A 21,365-nucleotide genomic window follows, 5' to 3' on the forward strand; every position below is an offset into this window, starting at 1 on the left:
ATATGCTGCCCCCGAGCAAGGCAGATCGCCTAACTCCAATTGGGACACAACATGCCAGATTCAGAATATGGCTATACGCTAATGACGCGGTTGTTTTCCTCGCACCGACAAAAGAAGACGTACAGTGCTTTTTACATATTCGATCTAGAACAAGCATCAGGCCTAAGACCGACTAAACTTGCGGAAGAGCTCGATGACCACAATTCTGTGTCAAAACATAAATACCTAGGATGTTCTACACAATGCTTCACACGGGACAGAATGCCAACTTCCCGATGACTTGTATATCTCGGACTGCCGCTAGCTACTCACAGGAAAAATGAAAAGGTCCAGCAAGAGCACGACTGGCGGGCTAGAGAAGAAAAAATGGATAGCCCAAGCTGGTAGAAGGCAAAGCTAGTGGCATCAATGTTGAGCTCAATCCTGGCCTACCTCCTCACGGTTACCAGAACACCCAAAGATTTCATAAACGACATGGACAGGATCAAAAATAAGTTCCTTTGGGCGGGGGACAACGACCTAACAGGAGGAAAATATGTAAGGTTAATTGGACGGTAGTGTGCTCGCCAAAGAAGATGTGGGGTGGGTGGCTAGGGATTCTCAACTTGGATAAGTTTGCAAGAGCACTCTGGCTACGATGGCAATGGCAGATCAACCAAGAACCTGGACTTACCAGTAGACAGCAAAGATGCAAAAGACTGTTCGCTGCGTTAACGAAAGTAAAGATGCAGTGACAATTTTGGATGGACAATTGGTTGGGCCATACAACTGTCAAAGAGTTAGCTCCAAAATTTTTTGCAAGATGCAGTGACAAGCGCATGACAGTAAGAGAAGCGCTGGCACAAGACAAGTGGGCACAATTTTAGCACACAGCCTCAACTGGTGGAGGAATACTTCCGGATCTGGCAGCACTTACACAACTTACTGGAGATGAATGACTTCTTTACGGAGAACACAAAAGATAGCATCCAGTGGAAAACCTCTCCCTATGGACAATACTCAGCAAAAAATGCTTATTTCGCACAATTCGCAGGTAGGGTCAATACGCAGCAGGCACGGCTGATATGGTCCAATTAACTGGGCACCATCCAAATGCAAGATAATGATGTGGCTCTTACTGCAAAATAGATTGTGGACAGCGGATCGACTGCAAATAAGGGGATGGTCAAACTGTTATTTTTGTCACATGTGCTACAGGAACTTAGAAACTGCTGAACACCTCTTCAAGGAATGAAACTTGACAAGATGGATTTTGGGGCAGGTAATGGCGAGGTTAAAGCACAACCAACCACACAGAAGGGATGATGAGGAAAACCAATATGCTGGATTGGTGGGAAGGGCTGATTGCGCGCAGGGAGAAAACTATCGCCAAAGGCTTGAGCTCGCTGATACTGCTCGATCGTAACATGGGAAATTTGGACAGAGCGAAATAGGAGGATATTAGAAGGAAAGGAGTCGAATCTGGAGCAAGTCCTGAACAAAATCATGGAGAAGATCAACACATGGCAGGCCTGTGGGGCAAAGCTAGGCCTGCTAATGGATTTCGATCCAATCCAAATCCATCTCTTTACTAGCTAGTCAACCAAACCAACCCACCCTAATTGTTTTTCATTAGGATCTAATCCAAATCAATCCAACTTCATTTTTAGTCCAACCCGCATCAAACCATTTAGTTAAAATGGATCCAACCCACTCTAGTAGAATGGATGCACCCCTTTGACATGTATAAACTCGGACCTAAAATTTTAAAACTCGCGTTCACACTACAAAAATTTATCAAATTTGACTGAAATTTGGTGGGATGATTTATTATGCTTAAGAGCAACTTTGTGCAAATTTTGATCAATTTCTATATGTGGGTCCCACGTATGTCTATTCTCTTATCCATTAGCTACCCAATTAAATGATCCATTTGCCCTCCACGGGTTAAATCCATTTAAAACCTAAAATCACCTAACTAAACCCAGTCCATATCAATCCATTTTTCTCTATAAACCAACCCAATCCAATCCATTTGAAGTAACAATCTATTTGCACCCAACCAAAGACAATCCAAATTAAAACCCAACCCATTTAATCTATTTCCATCCAACCCATTAGCAGGCCTAAGCAAAGCATTTAGCGCAAATACAAAACTAGAGAGTCGTTAACGGTGCGGCCTCAGGCGTCTGCCTGAAAAGGCCTTGTTTTGATGTAATTATTCACCTTCTTCTTAATATAGCACCTACAGCAAAAGCTCGCTCCGTTTAAAAAAATTTAATCCTAGCAGCGTCCATCCTGTTTCACTAAATAACGACTGTTATTTAGCACTTTTTTTGGGGTTATTAATTATCATATATAAAAAAATAAGATGTTTTTCCTGTTTATGTATTTTGTTTGATTGTTGTCCTGTGTCAGTGAATTTGTCACAGCACATGTTTGTCCCCTTCTTTTGTCAAAAAGGTAAATAACATGAAAATAAGAACGGAGAGTACAACACAAAGTTCAGGCAAGTAACACAAAGTTCATCTTGCCGGTGGTCTTCGGAGATGCTCATAGGAGTAGAGTTTACATGCGTGCGTTATGAACGTCTGCGTTGTACTGTATTCTCAAAAAAAAAACATAGGATGGAATTAACATTGTTCTGAGAATCCCATGGAGACCACAAGTACACAAGGCATCCGAAAACGAAATGCGGATTAATTGGGAACGGATAAAGCATGGCCAAAACAATCTAATATATTGCTGTTTTTTCCCCTAGTTTCCAGCGGCAGCAGGAGAGGCACTGCCTCCGCCGTTATTATCTTCAGGGTTCACAACTTCTTCAGAGGTTTTGGTCTCATCTTCCATCTTCTTCTCCATCTCCTCCTCTTTATCGTTCACCATTATTCCACGGTCAGCCAGCACCCTGATGGGATCTGGCCCTAACCACTTCCACGCCTTCTCCCTCTCAGCACCGTCCAGAGCCCTAATCTGTCAACACAAATGCATGAAACAGTCAAGAAAAAATAAGATTCAGGTCTAATATAATAACAATCATATGCGAATGAAAATGCGATCAAAGCAAATTAATTATCTGTGTACCCAGCCGGGCGAATTGTCATGGAAGAGATCTATAGCCCCATTCCTGGCATGTGTGTCCATGTTGAGCCTCTCTGCTTCAGCTTCATCCATGACGAAAGTATAGATGCCTCCATAGACTTCAGGATTTGACATCTCGTAAAACCTAAGTCCTGCAGGGATGCGGTGACTGCTGCTCCCTCCGGATGAGTTGCTGCCAGGGTGGCAGCGGCAGCGTTGGGATTCGCTGAAGAATCCATCGACAAAATCGCTTCTGCATATACAATGGCGTGTGACAGATCGATATAATGCAAGAATCATACTGAAGAAGCTATATATATATGCTGGTTATAATAAGATCAGAGTTTCTTAGAGTGAAAACTTGACTTACCAGAGTTGGTGGAGAGGATCGATGTGGATAAATTCTAGAATTGATCAAACTGCTATTACTGTGGTTGGGAGTTATCTGATGGGGAGGGTGCCTATTTGTAGATCCTGAAATTAAGTGTATTCCAGAAGCATCGTTAGCATTGCTAGCTGGAGACACATTTGATGGACCGGACCACGATAAGATGCATATTGTCTGTGAGCAGAAATCCCAAGCTTATCCATACACAAGCAACCATTTGTTTCCTTGTTTGGCAGTGGCTAATTAACTAGCTGGGCATATAATTATCATAGTAGCTAAAACTGCAATTAATTCTTTGATCCTAAAAAACAGGTGAAACTGCCATTCATATATGGTGCTTACCATGTGACGATTTTCAAGAATGTCTACTTTGCAGAAAAGATTATTTTTCTGAATTCTTTTTGATCGATGGAGGAAAGGGAAGAGTTTATTTGTCGCAATGTTAGATATGCACTAGCAGCAGAATACAGCTATAAGCATTACAGCTCACGTGAACCTTGTAGGAAGACCAATGGGATGTACATCTCTAATGGTTCGTGCTTGCAATTAGTGGTTCAAGGCTTCGATTCAAATCTCAAGCGGGTTTGCTATAAAACCCTCAATTTAGACGACAAAAAACCACAGATGATTTTTCTGGGTTACGGGGACATCCGGTTTAAGCGCGATGTTCCAAAACCATAGCCGATTGTTCTGGACTTCGATTTTGCACAGATTGATAGTAAGAAATGTTTTTGACACAATAGTAAGCTTCACATAAAATATCACAGAAAAGAAAACTACACTAGCTATAGAGGCCAACCGGTGCAAACTGCACTACAATTTATTTAGAGTAAAGTACACGGCTGCTTTGCAAACTTGTTCTCATGTGTCATTTAGGCGTGCTCCTATACCCTTAAAATGCATAAGATTGTTGAATTTTTTTAAAGTGTGTCATTCAGGTCCCAAATTAACTGCATGAATCCTCCAAAATCCCATGTGAAGCTGATATGGTATCCCACCTCAGAAGTTATCTTTTTTTTTTTTCATTTTTACTACTTTTTCCTTTCTTTTTTCTTCTGTCTTTTCTTCCTTTTGTAATCACCCTCTCTTTGTATATATCCTCCATCGCTGAGCACTGCCCTAATGTTTGAAGGAAAAGAATAAAAGTAAGATATGGTGTCCCACCTCACAAATTATGTTTTTATTTCATTTTACTACCTTTTCCTTTCCTTTTCTTCTCTCTATTCTTCCTTTTGTAGTCACCCTGCCTTTGTATCCTTCCCCGCCAAGCTCTGCCCCAACGTTTGAAGGAAGAGAATAAAAGGAAGATAAAAGGAAAAACAAGACAAGAAAAAAAAAGGAAAAATAATGAGGTGGTGACCATGTAAGCACCACATAGGTTCCTAGAGAGGTCATGACAATTTGGTACTCCAATGACACTTTAACACGTTTTAAGAGCTATCTGGGTATTTTGAGAGTATATTGATCGATACTTAGATTATACGTGTGAACAAGTTTAGGTACTAGCTGTGCACTTTACTCATTTATTTAACTAGCATATTACCCATGCGTTGTAACGGGATCTTTTATTAAAGTAGAGTTAATAAAGTGGTTTGATATATATGTCTAAGTTATTTTTTCTTTCAAAAAATAGAAAGGAGTTAGTGGTGGGGTAGGTGGCAGATTCACCACCACAACTATAGTAGTAGATTATAAGGAAAAGACCTAGGGAGATGGTCTAATAACTAAACACAAAAGGCACGCAAAGAGAAGGATTGATGAACAAAAAAATCTTCACTACTAAATAAGTATCATCAACTTGGCACGCCTTCAACAAGGAAACGGCGCTTTAAAACACACGGTCTGTGCTTGAATGAGAATTAGAGTAGTCAAAAACCACGTTAGCTAGAATAAATAGAATATATGCATGTCATACATGGAATAGATTTTATGAAGGGGGATTAATACCAAACTATTTAATCATGCATATTTCCTACTTTCCGAACCATTCTATTGCTATCCCCCATAGCCTGATAGCTCCTTGTACGAAGCATGGGCATCCGAATGATTTTAACTCATCTTGTCGATCGGGCCTAGGCAAAGTGGGTTGATCAGCAAAGGCCTTTCCCCATGTCCACCTCTAAACCACTCAGAGTCAACCTATTCATTGATGGGCACCAGCTAAATCATTTTCCCTGACATAATTCTCCCACTATCCCAGAAAGCCACCAACTAGCTAAGGCCCATACACCCAACCACAGTCAGCATATGCATGAGCCCGCTATCCTGAGCATCCATTTATATATGAATCTTTAGTCCTCCATGTCACCCTAGGTGACTAATCCCACATTTGACAATTATGATGATACATTGTTGGCAAATTATAGCAGATTGATTAAATACACATTTCATTAATTAATCTAATGTAGTCAAATAAACAATGTGGAAATGAATCTTCAGAAATAATTAAGGCATAGAATAACTATGGGTCAGGTACACGATATAGTCAAATGTACTAGCCATGACTTGCCTTCCAAATCGGGCTCGATCGGTTCATGCTAGCTTATATATATATATAGCCATCTCTCAATTCCTATGGCCCCAAAAGATATATCGTTGTGATCTAAACAGAAAATAAACAACATGATAATCAGCTAGAAATGATGTAAATAAGGAAAACAAAATGAGGAAAAAATGACATGGCATAATCCTGACACGATTAAATAGCACAGCTGATGGGAGTCTTCAGTTGGATCTTGTCCACTTAACTAATAATAATAGTAATAATAAAGATAATGACCAGAATGATATTGGTCAGTCACACTAGCTATATATATTTTGGGAACTTATGGGCACTCTCCAGAAGCTCTACCAACAGAGCGGGAGAGCTTCTTTTGAGCTGATTATACTCTGAAGTAGCCATCACCTCGTCCCCCATTGCTGACATGAAACGGAAGCAGTGTTCTTTCAGCTTGTTGCAGTGATGCTGATCAGCCAAAGTGAATGTAGCACTCAGTGTCTCAGCACTGACCGTCCTGCACAGCTCCATCTCACAGATGTCCTTGAGCTTCTCCATGCCATAGCGGTCAGCAGCGGCGAGCACGTGGCGCAGCATCTCGTTCTTGTCGTTGGATCCAACGCCGCCGCCGCCGCCGCCATTGATGATGAGCTGCGGACTCAGCGTGTTCGTGTAGATAAAATGGAGCAGAGCCCCAAACGCTGCCGGCTCCATTTCCTCCACGGTTACCTGAGAGAGACGCGTCGCTCTCCATCATGGGGCCGCAGAACTCGGCCATGAACACCGGCCACCGCACGGCGAGCACCGCCTTGTGCGCGGCGAACTCCTCCCCCTTGACGAGGAAGACGACGTCCGCTCTGTCCTTGGACTCGAGCGGCTTCCCAAAATCTCTCGACAGCTCATCTGAAGAAGATGAGTTGGTCAGAGCAGCAGACGACAACGACGACGACGACGGCGGCGGCGACATGGGTATGGCCGATGAAACCAGTGGCTTCCCAAGGACATAGACGCAGCATTCGATCGAGAGCCGGTTGTTCCACAGGAGATCATGGCTGGCGTCGTCCAGCACCGTCCTCTCCAGGAACCTGTCCCAGCCTGACACGAGCGACCTCCTGTCGGCGCCGCCCCTCGCGCGGAACATGCGCGTCGTCGCGATCCTCCATGTCGTCTTCTGCGTCTTGCCGAGCAGCCGCACCCCGAACCATGCCCTAGCCTCGTCGTTCTCGGTTCTCCGACTTGAGCTCCAGGTACACGGCGATGTACTTCTTGCACCGGCGGCTGTGCCCGTCGAGGTAGTACCTGATCGCCCAGTCCGAGTCGCCGACGGTGAACTTGCCGGAGCTGATGAATTTACGGACGCCGATTGCCCTGTTCATGGACTAGTGAGAGATGACAAAGCGGAGAACGCCATGTGTCATGGGAGCGGTACAATGTGAAACTGAAATGTTCTCCATCTCTGTGTAGCGGATGTGTCCTGACCACCTAAAAACATCTGATGATCAGTTTGGGAATCTCTTAATTTGAAATCAAGACTAAACAGCATATATCTCAAACATAAATAATTGAGTAATTTTACAGTACTTGAGAAGGTACCACGAGGTACCTCTTGATACCTAGATACTATAAGCTACCAAAATTTACTTTAAATTTGATACCTCACGATACCTTCTCAAGGACCGTAAAATTGCTCTAAATAATTATATGCGTAAACATTAATTCAACAAGTAAACGTAAGTGCTCTAATCTGCTTGCCATCAACAAGTAAACATATATAAATGCCCTATCTTTTTGAAGAAGGGATTTAAATGCCTTATCATGCTATATAGTATCTAGCAGATGGAGTTAAATCGTTAGCCGATGATAGAGTTTCATCGTTTCTGGTCGACCTGTATATAGATCATCATGTTTCTCTCCGATCAATGAGTGATTTAAATTGGTTGCAATTCTAACAGAGACTAATTTTCATAAGAGTACATATGTAAAAACATAAAGAATAATTATGCTGACTATGGACTTAATAAGCAATTATATATCCACGCATAAAAAATCATATATATACACCTACACATGAATTATATTTAAGTAAAGGTATAAGATTAATGTCACAGTCGTTTCATGTGCTGTATATATGAATGTTAATTTGCCACTTTCTTGTCAAGATTGTTATTGCAACAGTCATCACGTAAATGAAACGTAGTAATAGTTTAATTTCCTAAGTACCGAAACCTTTTAATCATTTCAACACGTTAGATAATCTTCTTAGCACATCTGTGCTAGCTAGGGCGTCGATCTTAAACTCTTAATTAATGTACTTAGACCTAGGCACTCATATAAACACATACTTTAGCTAATCATGTTTAATTAATCGCTTTCTGACCTACATATATAGTTTCTCCTTTTTGTCTCACATTAATGACTAATTTAAGATGACTGCTATTGAACATATATAGAACTTTTTTTTATTTTGTCTATCATTCTAACATAGACTAATTTCCGCAAGAGAGTACATGTTTTACTTATACCATTGATTTTAGGACTTTTGCATCAAACCGGCCTAGACCAACTAATACTCTATAGGGTTAAGCCCTCCATCTTATTATTATTCTTTGGTTTGTAAAAATTCACCGAACTACCCGATGCTAAGTATTTCTATGTCAGATTCCTTTCTTCTACGGAACAAATACTAATCAAGCAACAACATCCTATCTCACATGCATAAATAAGTAGAGTGCCATACTTACTTGTGTAGATCTAGACTACTTGGAACAATCTATTTAATTATGTGCCCTACATATATATTCTAAAAACAATCAAGAGCACAATAAAATACACAACACAAACGTTGATGGCCAGATCGGCTAGCTACACCACCCTAGATGTACAACGTTTAACTTATTCCTAACAAATCTTTTATCTCCGCAAATCAAACAACCAAATCATCACAAGTATATTTGCTATATCCAAGAAAATAAAAGGTACACGGTAATGTATGATCTGCAAAGGGTTTAGGAAAACTAGAAAAATATTGCTGAAGAGAGAGGGGAGCAAATCGAGCGTACCAGCAGCAGATCAGCAAGAGAGGATAGGAACACAGCTAGAGAAGTGAAGCAGAAAGCTTTGGTGAATACCTGTATTTATACTGGTGGATGGAATTGAAACTTGGGGGAATACATGTATTTGTAGGGATGGAATTAATTGAAGGGATTATTAGCTAAAGCCCAGAACGGCATTCACTACACTGGCAGCCTGTCTGACCCTCCTGGCACCTGTGTGGAACCGTGGAATAAGGGTATTCAGTAGACTGCTCCATGGCTGGTTGTCCCCACCAGTCAGTGACACAAGTTCTTCAGGTCCAGCTATAACCAGCGTCTGGTAGCTCGTTGCATGCTTATTTATCCAGGTAACTGTTTTAAATGCCATGATTGGCATCCAAATCTGTCCCATAAATTCCTCATTTCAATAATAGCAGAAATAGTTTGGCCCTAAGATTTGGCATTATCTTTTCCCTGGTCTGGTGTTATAGGCCTTTTAAGCTAAACAGCTTATTTGTAATAAAAAATAATTTATGGATATAATTATATATATATATATGTTTTTGGTGATCTAAAAATAAAGAATGAAAAAAGAAAAATGATGAAAAATCTCAAAAATGTACTTCACATTTAGGGTTTAAATTTAATTTTTCTCTTATAAGCATACGGATAAGCGAAAAGATGAGACACATATAATCTAAACCTTTCACAATGAATCTGCAGCAATTCCATGCTACCCGAGAAAGGGGCGAATGTTTGTATTTCTAAAATTTAACTTTATTTTTTCCATAACCTCATTTTTGTAGAAATTAGAAAACCGTAGATTTGCATGATGAGAATCTTGAGATATATGTAAATTATTTGTAACACCTTAATTTTCCAAATTATATATATCGTATTCAAATTGATCGATTAGCCTTTCCCAGCCACTGCGTTAGGTTGTCTCAATTCGGCTCAGCCTCTTGATAAACTATCTATGCACTAGTTTTTCCACTTAATTATTATCTTAGTTAGAGCATTCCCAACATTATCCTCCAAAAATTGAGCATCCTCTATATTGAAAGAAACTTCATATTTAAATTTTCTCTCTCCTCACTTTATATTTCAACAAGAGCGAACCATGATACATGAGAGGATTAGTAAAAAAATATTAATAAAATATATATGAAGGATGTAATATGGATGTTATATTTTAGTGATTTATGGATGTTATATTTTAGTGATAACTGATATGAAGAGAGAATCTAATTTAGATGACGATCCAAATTGAATGGTTAAATTTGAATGAGTTGTTAGGAATGCTCCTATTATCGTCGTAGATCACCGGTAACTAACTAGCACCCATGATATGACCCAAGTAGGGGTGATGTCCCGATCTTCACGTCGTAGGATCAAGAACCGATATCTAGCCTCAAAGAGACCAAGATAACTAGCTGCAAGCAGCGAAGATGATAGTGCAACCTAACGATCGTACTCGAAGCCAATCACCGTCTCTATCACGGCAACCTGAATCGAGGGTTCGCCCAACCACACTCTAAGTTACCAACCAACACAACCTGGAATCAATCGAGAAAAAAAATCCTCAAAGGGACTAGGAGCACCAATTGGGAGGTGTCGAACACCACTTCCGTAATCTCACAAGGAAATCACAAGAGCAAAAGTGTAGAGATCTTCCTATGAATTTGTTAGCACATAGTTGAACAAAGGATTCTATATTCTCAATGTCAAAAGTCCCTTAAATGATAAAACATAGGGAATATTTATACTAGGAACAACCCTCCTACATAGGGATGAAAGATCTTGGAAGTTTACTGGACATAGGCTAGCTCAAAGGTCACAAGAAGTGAATTCCCGAGAAGACTCGCATGTATGCATCAATGATTTGTCCATTACTCCCTATTGGGAAGTCGAAATGATATGTCGTTGGTTCTGTTTGAAAGATAACTTGATAAACTTTCAGACCATGTGAATCATGCACCATGAAACATTGTATAATGGAACAATTTTATATGAGAAGTTGACCATGCCGACTGGGTGACCAGTCTGTACTAAACTACTCGGATCTCATAAATTACAAATGCAAACTACTCGGAACTGGTGGCATGGGAAACTAGACTCCATAAGCTTTCCAAAATGTCCTCATGGAGCTTCATAGATTTTGGAAAATCAAAAGTTATGGCTATTTCTTTCGATCGGTTCAAATAGACTAAACTGGACCGACTTTTCTTTGTAGTCATCTCGTTCTATGTTCTTGTCATCCTCCTAAGTAAACCTGAGCATTAACAATATGCACGACTTAGGTAGTATACTAGAAAGCAAGCCCGGCTTTACCGCGTGCAAATGGGTTAGATTTATTGAGTCTATTATATATTTTTTTCAAGTTGTTCACTGTAAATGGAGTTCTAAAATATCAGATAAAAGCTTATCTGATTTCTACGATCTCTACAGGGGTCTAAAACTCGCCTATAACATTCAATTTCCAAGGCAAAAAATCAAACAATATATTTATAAACAACAATAGTTTGTGAATAAAATTTTTATATATGTGTTTATGGGATTGAAAAGTGACTAAAAAATAAAATATGATGAAAAATACTCTAAAATCAACTTCAAAATTAAGGTTATAACTTTAAATTTGGCTTATAAACATAAACCCAAATGATATTGTAAGGGTGATAGTGATTCGTCATCAACCTTTTAAATATGTATTCTCTTCTTAATCCATCACAATCTCCATTTAATCATTCTCAATTGCTTTCTTAGTATATGCATTAAGGCACCTACTTTATTAATATTTGTGTCCTACTTTATTAATATTTGTGTCAAGTTCCAAATCTATTAGTGATGTTCCAATCATTTTCATCCAATTTAGCTTGTCCTAAATAAGTTTATTTCTAAATAATTACATTTAATTTTATAAAAGTAAGAAATAAGTATATCAGAAAAAATAATTATAGTAAGATAATTGTATTGAATTTGATTAAACAATGAATATATTAGTGTTTTAGCCTTTATTTATAGGTGCATAAGGTTGCTATATATATTCTATATAATATATTAAAGTGATGTTTCAACAGGTCTTGTGGGCCATCTGTCCCTCAAAATTTATTAATTCACTTTCACCTACACACTGCAGCTCAGTGTAGTAGTACTGGTAGCACCGGAAATAAGAAAGAAGAAGCGGTGGTGGTAGCAGCAGCAGCAAGCAAATCCGACAGGCTCACAGGCTAGAAGCGAAAGCTTGATTTTTACCGTGCCACGTGGCATGCTGGTCTGGCCGAGAATTTGCGCGTAATTTATATATAGAGATAGTTCTCATTAATATTAAAGGTCGCACACTGCGGTGGAGTCAATGATTTGATCTATGCGTGGCAAAGGAAAATGGGTTTTAGATCATGCCTTGTTGAGGTCGATATAGTCAATGCATATCTGAAGCTTGATGTTGGCCTTGGGGACATGACTTGGTTTGCCCGCCACTATAGGTACACCACTTTTTAGATGAAGCCGGCCTCCGGGAGGCGTGCCACCTCCTCGCGGTTGAAGGCTTGGCGTTTCAGGGCCTGCCGCCGTACTTTGTATCAGACGGGCTTCACGATCAGGCGTATGGCCATGTGATACATATCAGAGCTGGTAAAAGTACATGTCTCTGAAGTTCTACATTAACACGTGGAAAATACCTAACCAGCATAATCTTTTGTCCGCTAGCTTCTGACTAATAAGGTTATGCATTATCACTTAACAATACCCACATATGTAGTGTCTCTTCATCAATCATCACAACTCCTGGAATTTTGACATTTTGACCCTTTTGAAAAACTTATTTTATAAATAGACCCTTGAAAAAACTTATTCCGGAAATCTACCTTCTGAGGGCGCCAACGTCTCTGGCGCGCTCCCTCAACATGACGGCGCCAATGACATTGGCGTCGCCATTGTGCCACGTAGACGGGTCGTAGCAGGGAGGGGCTGACGTGGCAGGGGGCAGCGCCAACGACGTTGGCGCCGCCTGCTGACGTGGCAGAGGGCGGCGCCATCATTAGCGCCGTCCTCTGGGGGTACTTAGCCGCCCGACTCCCACCCCTATCCCCACCCCCACCCGAGCCAGTTCATCCCCAGCCTGCTGTGTTCATTCTCTCGCCCTCTCTCTCCTCCTTCACCTCCCCTCTCAAATCCACTCCATTTGAAAGCTTTTTTCGCGGGGTTTTTTGTGGGAATCAAAGAGCAAGGTAAACTCCATCGTTCCCCTCTTATTTCGTTTGTTTTCGTTGGTTGAATGAGTAGATCGGGGTGAAACCCTAATTTCATGATTTTTGATGTTTTGCTCAATTTGAACCCCCCAGGTTGGTATTGTGGGGGAATTTTAGTAGCATGCCATGTGTGTGATTCGTACTATTTTTTCATGAATTTAGTTGGTCACATGAATTCAAATTTGAGTGCAACCTATGTATAGATTAAATGTATGACACTTGTTAGTGTTGGTATGGTGAGAAATGACACTAGAAACATGGTTGGGTAGGTGGAAATTATTTTGATTACGTTGATTTTCGTGGTTGTAATTGTAGTGATGCTATTCACCATTTTAAAAATAAAAAGATATTGGTGATTCACAAACGTACATAAATAACTTTTAAAAAAAATTGTTCTATGTACACACTGATTTTTTATAGCATGTACTATGGATGTAGATGGAAAGAGTTGTCCTAGTATATTATGGTGGTAAAATCGTGGAAACGTATGTTGGTGCTAATGTGGAATTTGAGGATATGAATGTCTGCACTATTATGTTTGGTTCAAAACCCAGTTTAGAACAACTTAGGTCTCAAGTGAGACAAATTCTTGGATGGACGGATGAGAATATCGGGGTTGATATATGTGGGAGATATGATGTTGGAAAGGGTCATAAATATGTTGTGGATGTGTTAGGAGAGATGGAATTGGACTGTTATATTGAATTAGTGAAAGCATCTGAGTTTAGATCCTTAGAGGTGTTTGTTTCAAGAAAATCATTGGATTTAGCGATTTGTAATTGTCCTGTAGAGGAGAATGTGCTCTTGGTGAGCACATAATTCGTATTGAGGAGTGTCCCAGTAGGCAGAACGACTTAGACAGGGTGATGATTGATTGTGAGGTCTTAAATAACGGTGAAAAGATTGCTGATGTAATGGTCGAGGAGGTGCCTATTGTTGGAGTGAACACCTCCTGCCACATCAGCCCCTCCCCGCTACGGCCCGTCTACGTAGCACAATGGCGACGCCAATGTCGTTGGTGCCCTCATGTTGAGGGAGCGTGCCAGAGATATTTGTGCCCTCAGAAGATCCATTTCTGGAATAAGTTTTTTCAGGAGTCTGTTTGTAAAATAAGTTTTTCAAAAAGGCCAAAGTGCCAAAATTCCAGTCACAACTCATAATCAACGGTAATCTCCTGTGAATAGTAATGCAGCCACGGTAACAATAATTGTAAATTCCGAAGAAGCCCATAGGGGTACAAATGTAATCTCCTGTGAATAGTCATGGGCTATGTAAACAGGCCGAGATCCTGTAGCAAGAGCAGATTCAATTATTAGGCCACCTCCAAGAGATAGCATACTATCTCTATCTCTAAGTATTTAAAAAACAATTATTTTAATAGTCTAGCTCTTAGCCAATAGCTCATAATACAAATGGTCCTATAATTCATTCTCACATGACATTAAAATATGTGTAAGAGACTATTTTTTAATTAAGAGATAGCTTTTATCTCTTATCTTTAAAAAATTGTATAGTATATCTTATAGATAGCTTATAGATACCCATTGAAGGTGGCCTTATAGAAAGACTGCCTTGGGTGGAGGTAGGGATAAGTTAACTTATCCGACGCGGAAAATATAGTAATAAATTAGTACACGATTAATTAATTAATTATTAATTATTAAAAAATATAAAATAAATTAATATGGTATTCTAAAATAACTTTTCAAAATATAAATTTTTTTTTAAAAAATATACCGTTTAACAGTTTGAAAAACGTGCACACGGAAAACGATAGGATAAGTTAACTCGTAGGCAGAGAATATCTCTGTCTCCAGAACGCTTTCTCTGTTCGAGCTCAATTCCAGGATAGGCGGGAAAGTCCGCCTTGTCACTGCCAAGAAATCAATGGTGGCACAAGTTTGACGTAGCAAATAGCCGAAAACACACATCAGAACAATCTTTATCATAGGTTTTGGAAATGCATATATTTTCATCTCAGATTTACCAGAGTACATTAGCAACATTTTTATTCTAAACTTCTCCGGCAACAAACGGAAGTGATGCTCATATCTGCATGTGTGCTTCATCTCCAGGAATGGCGCTACCTCCAGACTCTTTGTTTCAGCTCGGAAGTAACGCACCGGCAAACCTATACCAGACAAGTTTTTGTAAATGAATTGAGTTACGAGGAGGTTTTATGCCAGCGATGACAATGCACAGTGGACGCTGCTAACAATACGATTTTGAAACATCCACACGAGATTCAGATTTAAGAGTTTCCAAGACCATGAGGGTATTTAGCATCATGTCAAATGACAGCAGATGGTGAGATGATCCATTAGAGAAATCCGGCTTATGGATCTACCGGCTTATCAGCCATTAGCCAACGACCCCTCTTCAGCTAATATTATCTCAGTCCAAATGCTGAGAAACTTTAATGTCCATGTTTGATGAACACACTCGAAAGAACATGTTTTTCTATAACACTCATTGACCATAAAACCTGTTGGGTTATGACTCAAATAACCTAATCCTAATACTAGTATTAGTCCTAATCCTAGTCGTAGTACTAGTCCTAGTCCTAGTGCTAGTCTTATTCAATGTCTATAAATATAGGCCACCCTTGTACATATAATCCTGTACCTTTATTAGTGGATTTATCTCCCGTGGTTTTTTTTTTCCTCTCTACTTTAGGTTTTGGTGTCAAAGGATATCGCTTATGGTGTCCTAAAGCTCATAAATTGATCATTAGTCGTGATGTTAGTTTTCATGAAGATGTTTTTCTATCATCAGTTAGTCATACTCCCCCAGTTGAAACTGAAACTGATGAAGTTGTTGAAAGGAATTTAGAATTTGAGGTAGTTTCACCTACTGTTGATGTTTATTCTGATTCTTCAGTTCCCCCTACTACAGAACAAGCTTCTGGTTCTACATCTTCTAGTAACAATGATCATTGTATTGCTCGAGACAGACCTAGAAGGAATGCTTCTAGTCCTACTAGATATCGCGACACTGATGGTATGACCTGGTTTGCTCTTCTTGCTGCTCAAGATGTTCATGATACTGTTGAACCTTCTTCTTATTCTAAAGCTATCTCATGTGAAAATTCTTCTAAGTGGTTGATTGCCATGAATGAAGAAATTCATAGCCTTTATAAAAATCATACATGGGATTTGACAAAGCTTCCATCAGATAAAAAGCCATTGAAGTGCAAATGGATTTATAAGAAGAAGGAAGGTATTTCTGGAGTTGAACCTGCAAGATGGAAAGCCCGTTTAGTGGTAAAAGGTTTCGACCAAAGGGAAGGTATTGACTTCAATGAAGTTTTCTCTCCTGTTGTGCGCCACTCTTCGATTCGGGTTATGCTTGCCTTTGTTGCTTTATTTGACTTCGAGTTAGAGCAACTTGATGTTAAAACTGCTTTCTTACATGGAGATTTAGATGAGGAGATTTATATGACACAACCTGAGGGTTTTGCTGTTCCTGGTGAAGAGCATTTAGTTTGTCATTTGAAGAAGTCTCTTTATGGTCTTAAAGAAGCTCCTAGGCAATGGTATAAAAGGTTCAATTCTTTTATGATTGCACAACACTATTCACGCAGCAACTATGACAGTTGTGTCTACTTTAAACAATTTCCCAATGGGTCTTTTGTTTATTTGCTGCTTTATGTGGATGATATGCTCATTGCTTCTTATGACAAGTCACTGATTGATCAGTTGAAGGCTCAACTTAGTAATGAATTTGAGATGAAGGATCTTGGTCCTGCGAAGAAAATCCTTGGCATGGAAATTCAGCGTGACCGTAAGGCTGGTACACTGTTTCTTTCTCACAAAAGTTATATTGAAAAGATACTTGAGAAATTTAATCTTGATAATTGTAAACCTGTTTCTACACCGTTTGCTTCACACTTTAAATTATCTTCAAGTCAGTGTCCTACTAATGAAGATGATAAAGATTACATGTCTCGTGTTCCTTATGCCAGTGTCGTTGGCAATCTTATGTATGCTATGATTTGTACTCGACCCGATTTGGCTCATGCTGTTAGTGTGGTTAGCAGATTCATGCATAATCCTGGCAAAGAACATTGGAATTCTGTAAAGTGGATTCTTCGTTATTTGAAAGGTACTTCTCATTTTGGCTTGATGTTTGATAAGAATAGAGTGAAGACAAATGATGTTGTTGGGTTTGTTGATTCTGATTATGCTGGAGATCTTGATAAACGAAGGTCTATTTTTGGATATATCTTTTCTTTGTGTGGTTCAGCTATCAGTTGGAAAGCTTCACTTCAGTCTGTTACTGCTCTTTCTACCACTGAAGCAGAATATATTTCAGCTACTGAAGGTGTCAAGGAGGCTATTTGGTTGCGAGGTCTGGTTTCTGAATTTGGTATTCGACAGTGTACTAATGTTGTTTATTGTGATAGCCAGAGTGCTATTTGTTTGACGAAGAACGACATGTTTCATGCCAAAACCAAGCACATTAATATTAAGCACCACTTTATTCGTGATATTGTTGCTCAAGGGCAAGTTACTGTGGGAAAGATACACACTGAAGACAATCCTGCAGATATGCTCACGAAGTCACTTTCCAATACTAAGTTCAAGCATTGCCTGAACTTAGTAGGTGTTTATGGTGCTTAGCTACCCTTTGGGGTTTTGGAGACATTTTTCTTCTAGTTCATGTTTATAGGGATTTTGATTCAAGAGGAGATTTGTTGGGTTATGACTCAAATAACCTAATCCTAATACTAGTACTAGTCCTAATCCTAGTCGTAGTACTAGTCTTATTCAATGTCTATAAATATAGGCCACCCTTGTACATGTAATCATGTACCTTTATTAATGGATTTGTCTCTCGTGATTTTTTCCTCTCTACTTTAGAAGTTTTTCCACGTTAAATCCTGTGTCTTGATCTATTATTCCTAACAAAACCAAACCCCTGCTTCTCTTCCAATCTGTACTCCAGTCGGTAGCAGAATCACACAATTATACAAAAGTTCCGGTAAAACCATTTAGGGACTGAAAGTAAGTATATCACTTACCGCGGACCTCCTCGTTGGTGAGGTCGCCGAATTGGTTGAGGCCGTACGCTGTTTTCCCAGGGGCCGCGGCGTTGAGGTTGACGACGAAGCGGCGGTTGGCCTTGAACAACATGTACCGGTACTCCTCCTCGCCGACGTCTCTGTAGGCCACCGGCAACAGCAGCAGTATCAGAAGCAGCGCCGCCAGAAGCATCAGCAGCGCCGCCGGCACGAGAGCAGCCCTGGAGCCCCACATCGCCGCAACCATCCACGAGGCCAGCGACGACAGGGGAAGGAGGGTAACTCCAGAGGGAGCTTGGCGGGAGGAGAGGCGACGGTTCCAGGGGAGGGCGACGAGCTGGCGGTGGAACCAGAGGGTGGGCGAGGACGGGGCGGAGGGCACCGGCGGCCGTGGCCGCGCCTTTCGTCGCGGAGCAGAGAAGGCCCCTGGCGGCGCGTGGAGGGAGGACCGGAGGAGAGGGGCGGTCGGGTAGCTGGCGGCAAGGGTGAAATTTGAGACTGTGTCACTGCCTCTTAAGGTCCGATTTGATGATACGTCATTATAGAAATGAGTTTCGATAAAGAGTCATGTTTAACTAGATGACCTTTGATCTTTTGCCATTTTAGCACATTTATGCATTCCAGCTGTATTTTTGGTGAAATTTATTAAAAACAGCACCGTTTTGCCTCTACAAATGGACTTTGATAAAGAGTCACGCTTAACTGCGTGGGAAGAGAGGAAGGTGTTGACGTGCGGGCGGCGGTCGCCTCTCGGTGTGCTCTTCATCTTGAGGATGAAGAGACCACGGTCATGGTGCGAGAGGACCTGCCTGCGATCGCCTAACTGCTCGTGACCCGCTGTTGTTAGGCGGTGGTGACCAACTTGGCCATGTCCTCCATCGAACGCTGGGCATGGGGTCTCTGGCCCCGGAGTGATGGGCGGGTGGCGCAAAATGCGTTCGCTGTCTTGAGCGCACCCTCAGGTGTGCCGACCATGCTATAGGTCAGGCGGCGGCGCCCCCTGCTCGGGTGCCTCCCTTCCCGGCCGACCACCGGGAAAGATGCGGAGCCCTTAACCCGATCGCATGCAGTTGCTGTAGCAACCTTTCTTTCGGCGTCGGCGCCTCCGTTGGGGACTAGGGCACGTTCCCCGCTGACAGATGTTCTCAGTGAGACGACAGGGACGAATGAGTGCGATGTTGGTGGCGGAAGTTTAGGCCGCTGAGTAGCGTAATACGTACCCTACTCCTATGGGTCGTTGCTTGGAGCACAAGGGATTATAGATGGCTTGGCTACCTGTGAAGCTCACTGGGTGCCTAAAGGTGCCACGAACCATCCTCTAAGAAAAGAAAAACATTCTTTCATGGGTAATTAATGACTGTCAAATGTACCGACGTGCAGAACGGCATATGCCTCACCGTGGCATGGGTCGTGTCCCATTGCTACATGGGCGAAAATACCCACATTATTCTTCATTAAATGCTAAAAACTTCCGACTGCTTGGTGACATCAAGCAGTCGTGAGAGAGATAATGACTCGGCGAAGACAGAGCGCTAGTTTAGTCTTGAGAGAGGGGTAAAAAGGACTTTCATTAATGGTTGACGAGATGGGGCTAACATAGGGGCAGGCGCATGTGCACATGGCTCTGACCCATTTCGTGTCTACTGTCACATCATTCGTTTCCATCCCAGATGACTTACCGTGCCTCAAGCATGCCGCATTCAATGCATCATCCTGCAAGGGGTAGATCACCATTAAATCCGGTGGCAGGGCGTCAAGTGCACCTGCAGGTGACGCTTCCCACGCCACGTGCCCCATCGCGAATAGGTTGAGAGGGCGGGGGGCAGGCGGCTCGACCCCTGGTCTGGGAAGGTGGCTGCCTTTCTGCCCTTGCGACCGATCCCTCTTGGGGTACGCCACATGGCCTAAGGACAGCCTCCTTCTCTTTACATATACCCCTAGGCCATATCACAAATAAAGAAGGTTATCTTCTTTTTTAAAATAGTATTAGTGTGTGTAAAAGGTAATTTTACATCCTCAAAAATGATTACTGTGTTTTCGGGCCGGCCCAGCATGGCCCGAGTGTTATTGGCCATGCATGGGCCTCCGGTGCAGCCTGTGGGCCGGCACGACACGGCCCGTCGAATTTTGGCACGGGCTCGATCATATCTAGGTCATGCTGGGCTGGGCGGCCTATATAGCCATCTATAATGGAGTACGCTAAAAGAGCCATGCATAGAGATACGAAAGTATTAAAGATTTGAAAAGAGTCCAATACAAATGAATTATACTGTATACATCTCTAACCACCGTATATAGTCTCATACTTACTCGTATATAAGATTTACAACAGTTCGTGCAAAATTGGAATTGGTGTTCTCTTACGGATCCTCATGCCTGACGTACGTTAGCACGTTGTTACCGTCTATAACACAGATTAAAGCACTAGAGACACTGCACAACCCAGTGTCACAACCCATGGATAGCTGACGAGCTAGTGACGATCGATCCGACCGAACCCACGATACCAACCACAGTGCAAAGAAATCGCTCCCTCGATCGATCCAGTAGCAATTATAAAAAAAAACCCTCACCGGCTGGCTGCTTTGTCAGTTGGCCGGGCAACTGCTGAAGATGCCATCTGATTCTGACGACCGGTAACTTGCAGCTTCCCGGCTTCCCCGTCGTGTACTCCTATGGCGGCGCCCAAGAATCCGTCGGAGTAGGACAACGGAGAGAACACAATTAAACCAGGAGATATATATATATATATATATATATATATATATATATATATATATATATATATATATATTCGATAAACAATCTCTACGACATGAATCGGATGCCCTAACGCTAACGACGGCCAGGAGAGAAATATATAAGCATACGGTTACGTTCCGACCACTGCTCCCTACCACTAGTTCTGGATCGAGGTTATTAATATCACTCGTCCAATTTACAACATCCGACACGGCTTGTCTTCTCTTCCCTAGCTTGATGTCTCGACCTTCCTGCCCAACGTCAACGTTTCTACGCGAAGCTCGCCGCCGCCGCCGCAGCGCGCGGCCGTGGCCTCGACCGTCCGGCGTGGTCAGCTTCATAATCCAGATATATATCCTTTCTCCTAAGCTTTGGC

General features: G+C 41.4%; 1 protein-coding gene across 1 annotated transcript; it reads right to left on the reverse strand.

Annotated features, from left to right (window-relative positions):
• Window positions 1–6,254: 6,254 nt before the first annotated feature.
• On the reverse strand, window positions 6,255–7,321 carry LOC102709302 (BTB/POZ and MATH domain-containing protein 2-like). Its single transcript, XM_040526733.1, has 3 exons — window positions 7,245–7,321; window positions 6,730–7,153; window positions 6,255–6,596 (listed from the first exon to the last, which is right to left on the reverse strand). The coding sequence occupies exons 1-3, from the start codon at window positions 7,319–7,321 to the stop codon at window positions 6,255–6,257; spliced, it is 843 nt and encodes a 280-aa protein (XP_040382667.1).
• Window positions 7,322–21,365: the final 14,044 nt, after the last annotated feature.

Source organism: Oryza brachyantha, chromosome 8 (assembly GCF_000231095.2).
Source record: "Oryza brachyantha chromosome 8, ObraRS2, whole genome shotgun sequence".
Classification (NCBI taxonomy): Eukaryota; Viridiplantae; Streptophyta; class Magnoliopsida; order Poales; family Poaceae; genus Oryza; species Oryza brachyantha.

Bases quoted from the DNA above. Each gene is read 5' to 3' on its own strand.
- LOC102709302 (XM_040526733.1), bottom strand. From the start codon at position 7,321: ATGAACAGGGCAATCGGCGTCCGTAAATTCATCAGCTCCGGCAAGTTC. The intron at 7,154-7,244 runs GTACTACCTCGA...CGACGAGGCTAG, and splicing joins GACTCGGACTGGGCGATCAG to GGCATGGTTCGGGGTGCGGC. The intron at 6,597-6,729 runs GTGTTCATGGCC...CTGAGTCCGCAG, and splicing joins TGCTCGCCGTGCGGTGGCCG to CTCATCATCAATGGCGGCGG.